At 49.8% G+C, this 12,002-nt stretch overlaps 1 protein-coding gene across 1 annotated transcript in view; it reads right to left on the bottom strand.

Moving 5' to 3' along the window:
- LOC140427374 (ran-binding protein 17-like) overlaps positions 1-12,002 on the bottom strand; it is a 1,937,807-nt gene that overhangs the window by 1,421,431 nt on the left and 504,374 nt on the right. The window contains exon 13 of the mRNA XM_072512921.1: positions 4,508-4,613. Within this exon, the coding sequence (XP_072369022.1) occupies positions 4,508-4,613 (106 nt within the window). The remainder of the gene's footprint in view (positions 1-4,507; positions 4,614-12,002) is intronic.

The raw sequence follows: 12,002 nt of genomic DNA, 5'->3' as shown, positions 1-12,002 counted from the left end.
CCATCCCAATCTTCACACCCCATCCCAACCATAAAACAACAAAGCGGCCTCTCCACCCCCCCCCCCCCGCCCCACCCCTGGAATACTGCATCTGCTGGCATTTTAATTTTCCCCGAGAAAGTCGACGAACGGCTGCCACCTCCGGGTGAACCCAACCATTGACCCTCTTAAGGCGAATTTTATCTTCTCGAGACTGAGAACCCAGCCATGTCACTAACCCTGCTCCCTACACTCAGGGGCTTCGAGTCCCTCCACATTAACAAGATCCATCCTCCGGGCTACCAGGGAGGCAAAGGCCAAGACATCAGCCTATTTCGCCCCCTGAACTCCCGGCTATTCCGACATTCCAAAGATCGCAACCTCCGGACTCGGCACCACCCGTGTTTAGCACAGGGCTAAATCGCTGGCTTTGAAAGCAGACCGAGGCAGGCCAGCAGCGCGGTTCAATTCCCATACCAGCCTCCCCGAACAGGCGCCAGAATGTGGCGACTAGGGGCTTTTCACAGTAACTTCATTTGAAGCCTACTTGTGACAATAAACGATTTTCATTTCATTTCATTTCATGTCCTCACCAGCAGTGGGCTCAATATCTCTGAAAACTTCTTATAGAATTCCACCGGATAGCCGTCAAGCCCCAGGGCCTTGCCTTCCAGCCCCTCGATTATTTCCTCGATCTCAATTGGGGCTCCCAGCCCTTCCACCCGATCCTCATCTACCCTCGGAAACCTCAACTGATGCAAATTCTGCCTCATCCCCTCCACCCCAGCCGGGGGTTCCGACTCATATAATTTACTATAGAAGTCCTTAAACACTTCGTTTACCCCCACTGGATTCAGGGCAGTATTACCGTCTCTACTCTTTAATTTACTTATCTCCCTGGCCGCCTCCCATTTCCTGAGCTGGTGCGCTAACATTCTGTTTGTCTTTCCCCGTACACATAAATCCTTCCTCAACTGTTCCACCGCTTTCCCAATAGTCAACAGCCCAAACTCCGCCTGTAACCTCCGCCGCTCCCTCAGTAGCCCCGCGTCTGGGGCCTCCGAGTATCTCCTGTCCACCTGGAGTATCTCCTCCACTAACCTATCCCTCTCAGCCCATTCCACCTTTTCTCTGTGGGCCCGTATTGAGTTAATTCCCCTCTGAACACTGCCTTCAAAGCTTCCCAAACCGTCGTTGCAGAGACCTCCCCCGTATCATTTGTTTCCAGGTAGTTCTGGATGGACTTGTTAACCCGCCCACAGATCGCTTTGTCCGCTAGCAACCCCACATCCAGTCTCCACAGAGGTCATTGCCCTCTCTCCACAGTAACCCATTGATCCGCCTAATGTGGGGCATGATCCGACACTGCGATTGCCGAGTACTCAGTATCCACCACCACCGGTATTAGCGCCCTGCTCAGAACAAAAAAGTCGATGGAGTATACCTTGTGGACATGAGAGAAAAAAGAAAACTACTTTGCCCTTGGCCGTGAAAACCTCCATGGGTCTACTCCGCCCCTCCCTATCTGTTCCATAAACCCCTTCAAATCCTTTGCCGCGGCCGGTCTCCTCCCTGCCCTGGAATTTGACTGATCCAATTCCGGATCAATGACTGTGTTAAAATCTCCTCCCATAATCAGTTTATGTGACTCTAAATCTGGGATCTTACCTAACACTTGCCTCATAAATTCCACATGTTCCCAATTCGGAGCATGAATGTTCAAGAGTACCACCCGCACCCCCTCCAGCTTCCCACTCACCATTATGCACCTGCCCCCCTTGTCTGACACGATTCTCCCTGCCTCGAATGCCACTCGTTTATTGATCAAGATCGCTACCCCCCTGGTCTTTGCGTCCAGCCCTGAGTGGAATACATGGCCAACCCAGCCCTTTCTCAATCTCGTCTGGTCTATAACCTTTAGGTGTGTCTCCTGTAGCATTGCCACGTCCGCCTTCAGCCCCCTCAAATGTGCAAACACGCGAGCCCTCTTGACCGACCCATTCAACCCTCTGACGTAATCAGCCTGGTCGGTGCCTTCCCGCCTACACCCCCCCAACACACTTTTTAGGCCAGCCTCTAGCCGCCTCCTTCAGCCCACCTCCCCAGGCATTCGCCGTTCCCGACCTCCCCTTTGTCCCCTCATAACAGCTCCTCCCCTGTCAGCAAAGCAGCTCCACCTCCCCTCTCCCTACCCCCCCCCCCCCCCCAAAGCAACAGCACTAGAACCCAACCCCCCAAGTCAAGCTCCAGATTAACACCTGGTCGCCCCCCACTGTGCTTCCATGAGTCAGCTGACCCATGTTGACTTGATAGCGCCCGCCCATGGGACCAAGGAGTCTGTTTCCCCATTGTTCTCTACCCTCTCCCCCCACTTGGACGAACATATTAAAAGCATCACATTCCTCAGTAAACAAACATCAGAAAAAACAGTGAAGAAACAGCCACTTTAGAAAAAAACACACACATAAACAGAACTAGCCCCAAAGACCACCCCCTCTCTAACCAGCTCGCTGCAAGACAAAGTTAACTTTAGCCATCACAACAGCCCCTTATTACACATAACACTACTTATACTTATTCAGCCCAGCACAGCAAATCGCCACCACAGTGCTTTCCAAGGCTTCAGTGTCTTTTAGTTCACCTCCAGCCTTTTTTCTTTAATAAAAGTCCATACTTCGTCTAGTGCTTCGAAGTAGAAGTCCCATTCTTCATGTGTGACCCACAGACGGGCTGGGTACAGCATGCCAAATTTCACCGTTTTTGCCCGATTAAACCCAGCTCGCCTCTTGGCCAAATCCGCACCCAGGTCCTGATAAATGCGCAGCTCACAATTCTCCCACTTGCTGCTGCGTTCCTTCTTGGCCCACCGCACAACGTGTTCCTTGTCCAGGAATCGGTGAAAGTGTACCACCATCGACCTTGGCGACTCATTCGCTCGGGGCTTCTTGGCGAGAGCTCTGTGCGCTCTGTCCACTTCCAGGGGCCGAGGGAACGCCTCAGCCCCCTTCAACTTCTCCAACATAACCATCACATAAGCCGTTGCATCTGATCACTCACTGCCTTCAGGGCGGCCGACAATTCTAAGATTCTGCCCCCTGGACATGTTCTCCAGGTCCTCCAGCTTCTCCTGCATTCTTTTCTGGCGGTCATTCATCATCTCCACTTTGGTCTCCAGCACGGTTATGTATTCCTCGTGCTCAGACACCCTTTTCTCTACCTCCTGGATCGCTCTTCCATGGGTCTCTTGATTCTGCACAACTTGATCAATCGAAGCCTTAATCGGGTCCAGCGTGTCCTTCTTCAGCTTGGCGAAGCAATCTTTGAAAAACTTCACCAGCTGCTCCGTCGACTACTGTGCCGTCTCCCCACGGCCCTTGCTCTCTGCCATGCTTTCCCACGTGGCATCTTCCTTATAGGACTTTGTCTTCTCACACAGCCACTTCTGGTCCAATTCTCCATACACTGGAGAGGGATTTCTCTTCACTGTCTCACTCTTCACCAATTTATCCCATAAAATCTGGGGAAAAAGGGGGGAAAAGGTCCAAAATCTGTCACGGCGGGAGCTATCAAATGTGTGACCTACTCCTCCATGGCCGTCACCGTAAGTCCCCCAAAGATGTGCATGTCAGGTGGATTGCCCCTTAGTCTTCAAAGATGGATTAAGTGGGGTTATGGGGATAGGTTGGGGGAGTGGGTATAGGTAGCGTGCTCTTTCAGAGGGTCAGTGCAACCTCGAAGGGCTGAATGGCCTCCTTCTGCACAGTAGGGATTCTATGGATATCTCCTTTCCAAAATCCACGAACAGGACTGCCCTGATAAGACATTTTGTATCAGCCTGTCCCTGCCCACGGAATCCATTTCTTCCTATCTTGATTCAATCCTATCTCCCCTTCTCCAGTCTCTTCCCACCAACATTTGATGCCCTTTGTCATATCAAAAATTCCCAGTTCCCTGGCACCAACCGCCTCCTCTTCCTATGGATGTCCAACCGCTCTACACCTCCATCCCCCACACTGTTTTTGGTGTTGCTGAATGAGTGCAGGACACCAAGACAATTCTCTGGTCTACTTCGGCTAATGACCAAAGAATTTTTAACTTCCGCCAGGCAGGCCAGACCTCAATTGAACATCTCATCTAAGACATGCACCCCCAATGACGTAACACTCCATCAGTACCGTACTAAAATATATGCTTGTTTGTACTCCATCTTCCACCTTCTGATGAGAGGTAACATTGATAAGTGTTGAGTAACTACAGTTAAGAATCTGTGGGCAACTGGTGAACATTCTTCTCGTCAATGAAACCAGTCACCTTCTCCATTAAACCTGGTATTGGTAATCATCGTCAAACATCACACAAACTTCAAAGAAACAAAAAGATCCTTACAGTTTCTGATGCTTCCATTTATGAACAGTTACTAGAGACAAAGCTCATGCCATGTAAACGTCATACTATAACATATATATCCCATCACAAATGGCATTTCAAAGTGTATAAAAATAGCATATTTTTTTTAAAACTGACTTACCGATAAACTAATTCTCCATCCATTGAGTCTTGTTCATCAGTACATGTAAAAGTTAATCTACCTCCAATTACAGCACCAACTATATACACCAGCCAAGCCAAGCGACCTGAGGGTATAAAGAACAATTCTTCAATAACACTTTTGCCACCAAATTTTGAAATACATCAAAAGGTTCTTTAACCACAGAGCCCAGAATGATCAACTGGACATAACCATCGAATCTGCACCGACCCACTTAAGCCCTCACTTCCGCCCTATCCCCGTAACCCAATAACGCCTCCTAACCTTTTTGGTTACTAAGGGCAATTTATCATGGCCAATCCACCTAACCTGCAACGTCTTTGGACAGTGGGAGGAAACCGGAGCACCCGGAGGAAACCGACACAGACACAGGGAGAACGTGCAGACTCTGCACAGACTGGGACCCTGGTGCTGTGAAGCCACAGTGCTATCCACCTGTTCTACCGTGCTGCCCAAAGCTCTGCCCAAAGCTCTATGGACAAACCGTAGCTCTGTCAGGCATCATATTTGGGGCAGCCTAATTAATTTCAATGCAATATGCCAAATTTGAATGTAGACCCCTGCTCATTGAGGGCAGTGATTTAAACAGTAGATTAAGAGAGAAAACAACAGACAACTACTTCCTTAAAAAAAAACATTTATTTTCCAATTAAGGGGAATTTTGGCATGGTCAATCCACCTACTTTGCACATCATATGGATAAAAGCACATTTCTGTGGATGCTGGAATCTGAAACCAAAAGAGAAAATATTGGAAAATCTCAGCAGGTCTGGCAGCATCTGTAAGGAGAGAAAAGAGCTAACAATTTGAGTCCAGGCGCGAGATTCTCCGACCCCCCGCCGGGTCGGAGAATCGCCGGGGGCTGGCATGAATCCCGCCCCCGCTGGTTGTCGAATTCTCCGGCACTGGATATTCGGCGGGGGCGGGAATCGCGCCGCGCCGGTTGGCGGGACCCCCCCGCGATTCTCCGGCCCGGATGGGCCGAAGTCCCGCTGCTAAAATGCCTGTCCCGCCAGCGTAGATTAAACCACCTACCTTACGGGCGGGACAAGGCGGCACGGGCGGGCTCCGGGGTCCTGGGGGGGGCCCCAGATCGGGGTGATCTGGCCTGGGGGCTGCCCCCATGGTGGCCTGGCCCGCGATCGGGGCCCACCGATCCGCGGGCGGGCCTGTGCCGTGGGGGCACTCTTTTCCTTCCGCCTTCGCACGGTCTCCACCATGGCGGAGGCGGAAGATACTCCCTCCACTGCGCATGCGCGGGAATGCCGTCAGCGGCCGCTAACGCTCCCGCGCATGCGCCGCCCGGAGATGTCATTTCCGCGCCAGCTGGCGGGGCACCAAAGGCCTTTTCCGCCAGCTGGCGGGGTGGAAATTCGTCCGGTGCGGGCTTAACCCCTTAAGGTTGGAGCTCGGCCCCCAAAGATGCGGAGCATTCCGCACCTTTGGGGCGGCGCGATGCCCGACTGATTTGCGCCGTTTTGGGCGCCAGTCGGCGGACATCGCGCTGATACCGGAGAATTCCGCCCCTGATGTTCATTTGTCAAAGCTAAAAGACATAGAAAGTCGGAGATATTTTCTTGCACATCTTTGGGTTGTGGGGGTGAGACCCACGCAGACACGAGGAGAATGTGCAAACTCCACACAGACAGTGACCCGGGGCCGGGATCGAACCCAGGTCCTCAGCACGGTGAGATAGCAGTGCTAACCACTGCACCACTGTGCTGTCCCTCACAGACAACTCTTTGAACAAGTATTATAAAGGTATGCAGACTATTCAAAAAAAGGTTTTTTTTGCTATTTCTTTAAAACAGGCATTACAATTGTTGTTAATTCTTTTTAAGTAATTTTTAATTTTAATTTTTACAATTGAAGATGACTATTTTTACATAGGTTTGTGTATTTGTTTTAAATTTATGAAACGATTTAAATCTGCACCATATTATTATATAATTTTACGTGTGGTATGCTTCAAAATGTTTTAATTTAAATTATGGTCATAAGATTTTCAAAGCGCCCCAGGGATTTTTTGCTGTCACTGTCCTTGTAACATCTGATTATTTTGATTAGTATTTGTAGAATCACTGCAGTACAGAAAGTGGTCATTCGGCTCATAAGGTCTACACTGACATTCCGAAAGGACATCCTACCTAGGCCCATTCCCCCGCCCTATCCCCATAACCCCACCTAACCTTTGGACAATAAGGAGCAATTTAGCAAGGCTAATCCACCTAACCTGTAATCTTTGGAATATGGGGGGAAACCGAAACACCCGGAGGAAACGGCAGGGGTACGAAGTACAGTGGTTAACACTGCTGCCTCACAGCTCCAGGGACCCGGGTTCAATTCCGATCTTGGCTGACTGTCTTAACTTTTTACGTTCTCCCCATGTTTGCGTGGATTTCATCCAGGTGCTCTGGTTTCCTCCCACTGTCCAAAGATGTGCAGGTTAGGTGCATTGGCCATGTTAAATTGCCCTTTAGTGTCCAAAGGCTGGGTGGGTTAAGGGGTTGGGGCAGGGGAGTGAGCCTAGGTAGGGTGCTCTTTCAGAGAGGATCAGTACAGATTTGATGAATCGAATGGCCTCCTTCTTGTAGGGATTCTATGATGCGATGACTCCGATCTGTGCCAAATTAGCTAATTGTAGCTGAGATGGTAGGTGGGTGCTGCAATTGATCTCAGGTACTCTGAGTTAGGAAGGAGAAAAATCAGACAGATTGCTGCTCTGGATCTCTCACTCCAATGTTCCTTGTTCGGACGTTTGCGCAGAGGACTTCAGGATGTCTCTCCCACCGTGGTCAACATTGACTACCTTAGCTCGCTGGAGATCACATGGATTAGGTACTGCAGGGCAACCAGAAACTAGTTCATGCCATTTCACGAAATATTATCGTGGTCATCTGTAGCTATCCAAAGCAGATATCATGAAAATGTCTCCTTTTACAATAGATAGGTGTATATTAATTTCTTAAGAATGAACTCCCCTTCCGTGTTTATTTTCTCCTGTTTTAGAAGAAGATAAGTAGGAGGAACCGGAAGTGGCCATACGGTGCCCTCGAGCCTGCTCCGCCATATAACATAATGGCTGATTTGATGCGCCTCCCAGAAAAAGAGAAAAGATATCAGGTAAGTAAATATAGATCTTTTCTAACTTATCCTCCCTTGCCTTAGTGTTCAATATATGAGAGCACTATGAGTTGAAATGCTCACACAAGTCATACAACTGAAATCCCTTGATACTGACAAAATCACCAGAAAAGCTGGATTTATCTTACTGAATTACTATTCTAGTAAAATACCCCAAGCCACCAAGCTCTTAACAGTTTAGCTTCAAGGATGATCTGAATCAATTTACTGGTGAAAGGCACTGTTAGGCAGCATGGCATTGGAAATTTCCCATGTTTTATTTAGCAGTGACATCCTGAAATACAAACCATGAATCAGCATAAGACTGCTGTGGATTTCTCAATGTTATCACCACCCTTCTTAGAGTTTCTGACTAATTAAGAGCTGATTAGATTGGGAAATAGTAATCTGTGCTGCAGGTATGAATCACTGCACAAATCATTAGAACAGTTGTCAACTGTGACACGAGAGCTGCAACTCTAAGGGGAAAACAAAGAAATATATATAGCTGTGCAGTGCTTTCTGTCGGTGCTAAGGAAGAAGAATGGGCAAACTGGGTGCTCTGGTGTACTTAGCACAGTAAAATAAGTGGCCACCTGTCTAAAACACTTCCACAAGTGGGAAAAGATGTACCTTTACAAATAATGTTGCTGGCTACTATATAGAACTAGATTTGAAAAGACGTTCATCTCAACTGAGCTGCAACATGGACAGTGGAGAGTCACTTAGCAGCCATTAGAAAATGATAGCCACAAAGCTCTTTGCGCTCATTTTTTTAAATATAGAAACTCTGAACAAGGTTTTAGAAATCTGGTTGCTCAAGCGACAATATAATGTCCAGATGAAGTGCTGTTATGAGACCAGTGTTAAAGAGAATATCGAAAGCTTACATTACAATTTGTTTGCATCAATTCTCTCTTATTTTCTTACAAAAGACCCAAGTTGAACAGGGGAATGGATATCTTGGGCTCCAAAACTTCCATTGCCTCACACAAGGGGCCATCTTTCCACAGGGTTCCATCTTTCATGTACCTTTAGACAGTGAGCATCGGCAGGATGTTCAACTGTGGAGGACATCAGAGCTCTGCACCCGTCTTGTATTTATCTTCTAATTCATACACAAGAAATTGCAGCAATTGCCACAGGATGGTGATCAAAAATGAGATCTCTGGCTGATTTTTGCTCCTCATCACACATAGGGCGCGATTCACCGGCCTTGTTACACTCTTGCTCGAGCAAAACGAGGCCGATGAATAACGGGAGAGGCCGAAAACAAGAACTGTGCCAGGTGCCAAACAGTTTGTGATGCAACCGGCCCCTCCTGTAGACGAAATAGGGATTTCACCGTAGCGTGGTGAGAAACCAAATATCACCACTTACGCACTACTTCCATACAATTAAAGGGAGCCACCCATTATCCAGCAGCCTCCCTGGCGTCGACGAGTACTCCTTTTGAAAAATGTGAACCTGGTGGAAGGGCTTCTGTGGGGAGCCGAGGAGGTGAGTAGCCTTCTTTGCTCACAGTCAACCAGCCCGGGGGCGCTGGTCCTGGCACCCCAGTGCTCAGCGGGGAGTGAGGGAGCCTCGGCTGGGGGTGGGGAACCCTCCACAGGGGTAGAGGCGCTGGTGGAGGACACGCACAACCAGAGGGCAATTGCGCATGCCAACCCTTGGATCATGTGTATCCATTCCGGGAGGAACCCTTGTCCCTGCCCGTCTGCCTCACCGACCACCCATACCCGACTGCCAAGGCCTCTGGCTATACGGCTGAAGACTATTGCTAATAGGGAATTGCCAATCGAGGTTAAGTGAGCACTTCTCACAACCCAAGTAGATTCCCGTGGGTGGGTGGGTCATGTAGCACGTGGAGTCATTGCTTCGCACCCCAATCAGACTGTGATGCTTGGGACACTGTGCCTGAACACTGTGGGAAGCAACACCACACACGCAGCAACCAACATCCGAACACCCAGGGGACGGGGCACAGCTCTGGGGACAAGTACATGGCTGGAGGGTGGTTCAGTGCAACGGGGAGCGGATCAAGGACAGGTATAGGTGGCGTTAAGAGCAGGTGTCTGGGGTACATGGTCTGGGGTCCAGTGAGGGGAGCCATCTGCGACCGGGAATGCGAGGGCTGGGCATTCTGGGTGGTGGTGGGGGGTATCAATGGGGAAATGGAGGGTCCCGAGGTGGGCTGTTTTGTCAGTCTAATACCCTCTCCCAATGCCTTACATTTATTCAAAGCTATGGTAGGGATTTTGGACGCAGCAGAACTTGCCCTTGTGGTGCTACTGCTAGGCCGGGTAGCCAGACGCTGGAGACGGCGGCAGCAGCATCAACAGATGCTCGAGGCAGTGGCCCACGTGTCAGACTCCGCCTGACACCCTGAGGAGCCGGCTGCCCATCCGGCCAGGGAGGGACCCAGATGGGGAGTCCCACAACGGCCCAGGGTGTAGAGGCGTTGCTAGTCATTCCAACAGATGACAGACAGCGCATGCCACAGGAAGCTCCGCCTCAACATGAAGATGGTGCAGCACCTGTGCAATGTCTTCATGGACTTGGCACCACATGGGAGGAGGAGGGCACCTGCTCCCGGTGGCCATAAAGGGCACCGCAGCCCTGTACTTTAATGCCTCTGGATCCTTCCAGGGCTCGAGCGGGGACCTGTATGATATCTCGCAGGCCACAGCTCACAGTTGCATCCGGCATGTCACGGTTGTCCTATTTGCTTGGGCTGAAAACTACGGCAACTTTGACATGGCCCAGGGATATTTATTTTGCCATCTTCGGGGGGGAGCCCGAATCCAGGACGCTAGGCAGCCAAAACGGTGGCAGAGGGTGAGGCAGCTAGAGCAGCAGGACTGAAGACAAAGTGTGGAACAGCAGGACTGAAGACAAAGTGTGGAACAGCAGGGCTGAAGGCAAAGTGTGGAGCAGCAGGACTGAAAGTAAAGTGTGGAGCAGCAGGAGGTAAGGCAAAGTGTGAAGCAGCAGAACTGAAGGCAAAGTGTTGAGCAGCAGGACTGAAGGCAAAGTGTGGAGCAGCAGGACTGAAGCATGGACTATCTTCTAAACGGTGACAAAATTCATAATGCTGAAGTGCAAAGGGACTTGGGAGTCCTAGTCCAGGATTCTCTAAAGGTAAACTTGCAGGTTGAGTCCGTAATGAAGAAAGCAAATGCAATGTTGTCATTTATCTCAAGAGGCTTGGAATATAAAAGCAGGGATGTACTTCTGAAGCTTTATAAAGCACTAGTTAGGCCCCATCGAGAATACTGTGAGCAATTTTGGGCCCCACACCTCAGGAAGGACATACTGGCACTGGAGCGGGTCCAGCGAAGATTCACATGGATGATCCCAGGAATGGTAGGCCTAACATACGATGAACGTCTGAGGATCCTGGGATTATATTCATTGGAGTTTAGGAGGTTGAGGGGAGATCTAATAGAAACTTACAAGATAATGAATGGCTTAGATAGGGTGGACGTAGGGAAGTTGTTTCCATTAGCAGGGGAGACTAGGACCCGGGGGCACAGCCTTAGAATAAAAGGGAGTCACTTTGGAACAGAGATGAGGAGAAATTTCTTCAGCCAGAGAGTGGTGGGTCTGTGGAATTCATTGCCACAGAGGGCGGTAGAGGCCGGGACGTTGAGTGTCTTTAAGACAGAAGTTGATAAATTCTTGATTTCTCGAGGAATTAAGGGCTATGGAGAGAGCGGGTAAATGGAGTTGAAATCAGCCATGATTGAATGGTGGAGTGGACTCGATGGGCCGAATGGCCTTACTTCCGCTCCTCTGTCTTATGGTCTTATGAAGGCAAAGTGTGGAACAGCAGATCTTAAGGCAAAGTGTGGAGCAGCAGGACTGAAGGCAAAGTGTGGAGCAGCAGGACTGAAGGCAAAGTGTGGAGCAGCAGATCTTAAGGCAAAGTGTGGAGCAGCAGGACTGAAGGCAAAGTGTGGAGCAGCAGGACTGAAGGCAAAGTGTGGAGCAGCAGTGCTGAAGGCAAAGTGTGGAGCAGCAGGACTGAAGGCAAAGTGTGGAGCAGCAGTGCTGAAGGCAAAGTGTGGAGCAGCAGTGCTGAAGGCAAAGTGTGGAGCAGCAGGACTGAAGGCAAAGTGTAGAACAACAGGGCTGAAGTTAAAGTGTGGAGCAGCAAGAGCAGTGAGACTGAGGTCAGTGCTTGAAGCAGGTGGAGCAGCGGGGCAGGACCCAGAACACGAGGTAGCCGAAGACAGCATGTAGAGGGGTCGTCACACGTTGGGTGGCTCCTGCTTGAGGCATACATGTTTTTTTGGGGGGATTTTTAATGCCCGGTCCTGGGGGCAATTCATCAAGGACTAGGAACTGA

This window comes from Scyliorhinus torazame, chromosome 7, assembly GCF_047496885.1.
Source record: "Scyliorhinus torazame isolate Kashiwa2021f chromosome 7, sScyTor2.1, whole genome shotgun sequence".
NCBI classification, from domain to species: Eukaryota; Metazoa; Chordata; class Chondrichthyes; order Carcharhiniformes; family Scyliorhinidae; genus Scyliorhinus; species Scyliorhinus torazame.
Note: the sequence above shows the minus strand (reverse complement) of the source record. Positions and strands in the feature narration are given on the sequence as shown.